This window comes from Grammomys surdaster, unplaced genomic scaffold (assembly GCF_004785775.1).
Source record: "Grammomys surdaster isolate TR1022 unplaced genomic scaffold, NIH_TR_1.0 125621, whole genome shotgun sequence".
NCBI lineage: Eukaryota > Metazoa > Chordata > Mammalia > Rodentia > Muridae > Grammomys > Grammomys surdaster.
The window spans coordinates 960,271-966,270 of record NW_021620462.1 but is presented as its reverse complement, the minus strand read 5'-3'; the positions used below and the strand labels follow the sequence as shown (position 1 = coordinate 966,270).

At 47.8% G+C, this 6,000-nt stretch overlaps 1 protein-coding gene across 2 annotated transcripts in view; it reads right to left on the bottom strand.

The window, feature by feature from the left end:
• Spns2 (sphingolipid transporter 2) overlaps nt 1-6,000 on the bottom strand; it is a 38,239-nt gene that overhangs the window by 9,256 nt on the left and 22,983 nt on the right. For both annotated transcript variants that reach the window (XM_028787245.1, XM_028787244.1), the window contains exon 3: nt 3,255-3,391. In XM_028787245.1, the coding sequence (XP_028643078.1) occupies nt 3,255-3,391 (137 nt within the window). The remainder of the gene's footprint in view (nt 1-3,254; nt 3,392-6,000) is intronic.

Genomic DNA, 6,000 nt, shown 5'->3' with positions numbered 1-6,000 from the left:
TCCTCCACCAGTCACTCCGTATGAATACACCTTGAATTCTTCCACTAGTCACTCCGTATGAGTATACCATGAGTAGCTTCTTCGGCCCAGTGTTGAGCATTTTTTTTTTAATTATTTAATGTATGTGAGTGTTCTTTCTGAATGTACACACGCATGCCAGAAGAGGGCATAAGATCCCATTACAGATGGTTGTGAGCCACCATGTGGTTGCTGGGAATTGAACTCAGGACTCTGGAAGAGCAGTCAGTGCTTTTAGTTCCTGAGCCATCTCTCCAGCCTCCTTCTGCCCCCCCAGTGGTGGGCATTTGAGTGAGATTTTCTTCCTTCCTTCCTTCCTTCCTTCCTTCCTTCCTTCCTTCCTTCCTTCCTTCTTCCCTCCCTCCCTCCCTCCCTTCCTTTCTTCATTCCTTCCTTCCTTCTTTCCTTCCTTCCACAAGAAGTGTGTGCATGAGTGTGCACAGGTATACATAGAGGTCAAGAGTCAATGTTGGATATATCTTCTATTATTGCTCTTCATTGTATTTTTTTGAATTAGTGTATTTCACTGAACCTGGAACCCACCAATTCAGCTAGAATGGTTGGTTAGCGAGCCACCAGGAGCCAGCTTTCCCCACTCTCCCAGCCCTGGGGTTACAGGAGCACACTACCACACCTGGCTTTTACACAGACTGCTGGGACTCTAAATCAGAGCCTTACCCTGCACAGCAAGCACTCCTATTCAATGAGCCATCTTTCCAGCATCTCTCTTTTTATTTTTTAAAATTAGATGTATACAAGTGTTTTTATGAGCGCTGTGTGTATGTGTGTGTGTATGTGTGTGTGCAGTGCCAGAAGCCAGAAGACTCACAGGTGGTTAAGAGCCACCCTGTATGGGGAGTGGGAACCCAAGTTGGGTTTTCTGGAAAAGCAGTAAGTACCCCTAACCATTGAACCATCTTTCCATCTTTTTTTTTTTTTTTTCTCCCTAGGAGAGAATCCTCACACTTGTTTGTCCACACACTGGAGTTTTTCTTGGCTGTGTCCCTCCAGACAGAAGCTAGGCCATGTAGGGACACAGCAGGGAATTTACAGTATCTTGCCATTCTGATCTCCAAAGAGTCTCCGCCAATTTACACTCCCGCCAACAGCTAGGCGGCTGGGCTTCCCCACAGCTGTACTAACACTTGGTATTGTCAGCCTTTTTAATTGTTGCCAATCTGATGGGTGTGAAATGGTATCTCATTGTTGTTTTGCTTTGCATTTCTCTGATTCCTGCAGAGACCGAGGTATCTCTTCCTCCATTCGTTGGCCACTGGACATGTTCTGGAATGTTCTGGAATGCCTTGACAACACTTTGTTTATTTTCCTATCAGCTATTGTCTTTTTCTTGTTTATAGTTAGGTCTCTCAGTCTTGCTTTGGCTTTCACTTCCCCATTTGAAGCTTACTCTGCACCATGGTTGACATAGTACCATAATTGATTTTTCAGTCACGGAGGTCATCCCTTTTCCTTGGAGCCGCTGGTGAGAGAAGTGCCCTCAGCCAGCACTGGCTCCCCACTCCCCAGGGCCACTCATCCACTTCATGGATCAATCATTACTTACTCTGCCCCTTGGCTGATTTAGCCAGAATGGTCGTTGTTTGACAACTGATAGGGCAAAACCCACTCACAGCTACTTTTCATTCTTTTTGGCTGCTTGAAGCAGTTTCTCTGCCAAATTAACTTTAAAATCACATTGCCAATGCCCCCGAACGCCCCTGTGGTGCTTGGATGGTTATCACAAAGAGTTTACAAAGCAGCTGAAAGATCAGTTTTTCTCTTTGACTATCTCTTCTCCCTACACAGAGGGCATCCAGACCTAGACTCATTGATCAGCCTCAGAAGCAGGCTCAGGGGCCCAGCTAGGGTCAGGGCCAGGCTCAGAGGGCTCCTAAGGCTCCTGACTTGGTCTTTTGTTTCTACAGTGACCAGGTTCTGGGCCTGGAATTGTCTTGGGCCTGACCTATCTCCCTGAAGCAAAGACAGCTCTGCAGACCCACTTGCAAGCATCTGGCTCCTCCTTGTCCTTTGGACTCTTCCAGGGCTCAGTGCTGTCTCAGGAGGAAGGACTGGGCCTCCAGCCTGGCACTCAAGGTTCTCCTTGACCTAGTCCCTGCCTTTCTTTCCAGCCATGATACCCTTCTCTTTCTCTCAACACAATCCACTGTCCCTACATCTTTGGGTATGGCCCCTGCCTGGGCTCTCTTCAATATAAGTACTGGCTTCCCAGTCATGTCTGCTAAATTCATGTTACCCGCTTCGAGGAAGCCTTCCTGGAACCTATGGAAGACAAGGGGACAGTTCCTCTTCAGTGTTTGGCACTTAGCACATCTTGAAGGCTGTGAGCGTGAAGCAACTATCTGTTACTTCTATCTGCCCCTGTCTCCCAAGGACCGAGATGGACAGAGAGCTCCTGAGGATGGACATAGATTCTTCCTCCATCGCTCTACACAGACGCTGTCACATGGCTGGCTACTCCTAGCCATGAGAAGCTCACTGCCCTCATGAGACTACACTGGCCTTCTTGGAAAGAACAAACTGAAAGGACGACTTTCTGGATGCTGGCCATGCTCCATGCTGGACATTCATCAACATCAGTTGCTTCCCGTGGAGGACTAGCCTGAGTAGGATTATTCCCATTCTAACAATGAGAAGACTGAGACTCAGAGCAGTGAAGTACATTTCCAAATCACAAAGCTCAGTGGCCAAGAAAGTTGGGATATTCAAACCCAGGACTGTGAAAGCCAATAGTATTTCTTAAAACACCTCGATGTTTAAAACACCTTGATGTTTAAAACACCTTGACATTTGCCTTCCTGAGACTTGGATTCAAGAGGTTGACTGGTCATCAAAGAGCAAACTGAGCCAGAAACAGAGAGGCAGGGACTAGCTTAGGTTTTCACAGCAAGAGAACTGAGGGGAGCCAGGACTGAAAGCCAAGGGCCTTATTCTTAGGGCATACTTATTTACTCTGTTCCTGGCATCCTGTCAAGCAAGAGGCTGCTCAGAATGTCAGGTTGCCATGCAGGGCTGCAAGCCTCTTAGTCCAGGTCAATTCAGAGAAGTCCTTGTCTGAGGGGCTGATTTATAACTGAACACAAAGATACCTGCCATGGTTTTGCCTTGAAGCTCAGCAACTCAGTCTATGGAGCACAGAGCAACACTCCCTGAAGACAAGCACAGCGGACATGGGGTTGTGGGGAGCAGCTAATCGGGGGCACCTTGGGGGACCTCACCTGCTGAGGGATGAAAGAACTAGAGAAGGTGACGGCAGACCAGAAGAAGATGCCGCAGCTGAGGATCACCTTTCTATTGAAGCGATCGCCCAGGTAGCCGAAGATGGGGGCAGCCACCATGAAGCTGCAGATGAACACTGTGGAAAGAAGAGAGGAGAGCTGGAGTGTGTGCCATCCTGGCTAAGGCCAAGTGCAATGAGACATAGCTGGGCCTGGATCCAGATGGAGGAAGTGGTCCTGGAGGGACAACTTCAGTGTGTGGCACACAGAGCAGGCAGGGGGAATGTGAAGGATTAGAGGACATGGGGACTCCAACTCTTCTATCACCCCCAGCTTATTCCATGTCCTGTGAACCTTGGAACATTCCCTCCGAGTGCTAGCCCAAGGCTTACCACATCACCTCCAGGAGCTTCCCATATCATAGATGAGGGCAAGACTCAGGGAAGCTGACTTGCCAAGGTCCCACAGGTAATACATGTCTTAGTAGAAATGGAACCTTTGTCTGCCTAGCCCCAGAGCCCGAGTTCCTTAGGTTTGGCCATTTGTTTTGCTCGCTTGTTTTTTAGACAAGGTTTCCTATAGCCCAAGCTGGCCTTAACTTTGCTATGTAGCCAAGGATGATTTTGAACTTTGGACTCTACCACCTTCTTCCAAGTTCTAGGATTACAGGTATGCACTACCATACCTAGTTTATGTGTTTCTAAGGATCAAACCCAGGGCTCCATGTACTCTAGGTAAACATTCTACCAACCAGGGAGCAACATCCTCAGCCCGTATTCTCTTGTTTTGAGACAGGTCTCACTGTGTAGCCCAGGCTGGCACAGAGCATGTTGTTTAAACCAGGCTAGCCTCAAATTCACAAGAGTTCCACTTGCCTTTGTCTCCCTGCTGGGAGCACTAGCATGCATGGCCTGCCTTACTTCCTGTATTATGTTGAGAAAGAGGCTGGAGAGATGGCTCAGAGGTTAAGAGAAATTGTTGTTCTCACAGAGGATCCAGGTTCGGTTCTGAGCACCCACACGGTGGGTCACAACTGTCTAACTGCAATCTCAGGGTATCCGATGACCTCTTCTACCCTCTGTAGTCACTGAGCACTCATGCAGTGCTCACATATGGAGGGAAAAATTTGTGCACATAAAATTCCGAATCTTTACAGATACTTGAAAGAAGGAGAGACTCAGAGAGGGTGAGGGATCGATCAACCTAAAGTCACACAGCAAATCAGGGCAAACTTGAGCCTGGAACTCCAGGCCTTACCATCTTCTGGGTCACTCGGCCACCGTCAGGCTAAGCAGGCTGCAGAAGCTATCCTGAATATTGGAAACCCTGCCATTCACTTAGTCACTCATGCATCAATCCATTCCACACTTAGAGGGAGGGGCATGCTTAGTTACCGACCTATTGTGAAGAAACACTGTGACAAAGGCAAATTATAAAAGAAAGCATTTAATTGAGGACTTCTTTATAGTTTAGAGGGTGAGGTCCATGACCATCATGGTGGGGAGGGTGGCAGCGGTGGCAGCAGGCAGGCAAGCATGATGCTGGAGCAATAGCTGAGTGCTTTCATCTTATCCAAAAGTTGGAGGCAGTAAGCAAGCTCACTGGGATGGTGTGGACTTTTGAAACCTCAAGGCCCATCCCCATGATACACCTCCTCCAACGAAGCCACACCTCTGAGTCCTTCCCTTCTGCCAACTGGGAAGCAAGCATTCAAACCTAGGAGCCCGTGGAGGCCATCCTCACTGAAAATTTATAACTTGCCTTGGCCACGGTGTTTCTTCACAGCAACAGAAAAGTAACTACCAGAGCATCTATAACATACTAACGTACGTTAGGTGTTTGGGATTCACGGGCAGATGAACACGAGATTCCTACCTTCCTGGAACTTATATTCTAAGGCAGAAAAGCACATAAATAACACAATAGTAGTAGCAATTAACAAACTGTATAAGATGATGAGGAATATTAAGCAGGTGCAGGAGATTAGAGAAATGTATATGAAGGACCAGAGCCTGGAGAAAGGGGTGGCAAGAAGCAGCTGCTGACGGATGCATGAGGAAGATAAGGCTTTCTGCAGAAACAAAGGTGTCCTGAAACTCAGGAGCTTAGTGCACAGGGAAGGTCCTGCAGCCACAGGTGGAATTAAGGAATCTGGCAAAAACCAAGTCATTCCTTGTGACTGAGGTAAGAATGAAACATTGGCCAATCCTGTTCGAACATCCCTGCCAAATATCTTTTGCTGTCTTGCTGCTGTGTATAGCCAGACTCTAGTGTTGCCTTAGAGTATGACAGACATTATAATGCATTTTTATTTAAAATAGATGTGTGAGAGAGAAGACAGACCATACAGTATTAAACAGAAGAGGCTGAGAAGTTTCACCTCAGCAAAGACCTGCAGGAGGCAAGAAAGCATTCATAGAAGTACTGGGGGAGGGAGGGCAGCAATGCACTCAGTGTGTTTGAGGGGCATGAAAGAGGCCAGAGTGTTTGCAGCAAAATGATGGAGGGGGAGGGGTGAAAGATGAGGCTAAGAGGCCAGATGGAGTGCGATCCTCATGGGTCAGACAGGAGATGCTGAACAAAGAACTAATGACCTGGCTTTGCTCTGCTAGGACAAGAGCACAGTAATGTTCAGGGACTTGGAGAGAATGCCATTGTTGATGATGGGAGGGGGTGGTGTTCCAGGTGAGATACAGAGATTCAGGCAGGGTAGAGGCCAATGACAGACAGGGAGGCCCCTCTGTCT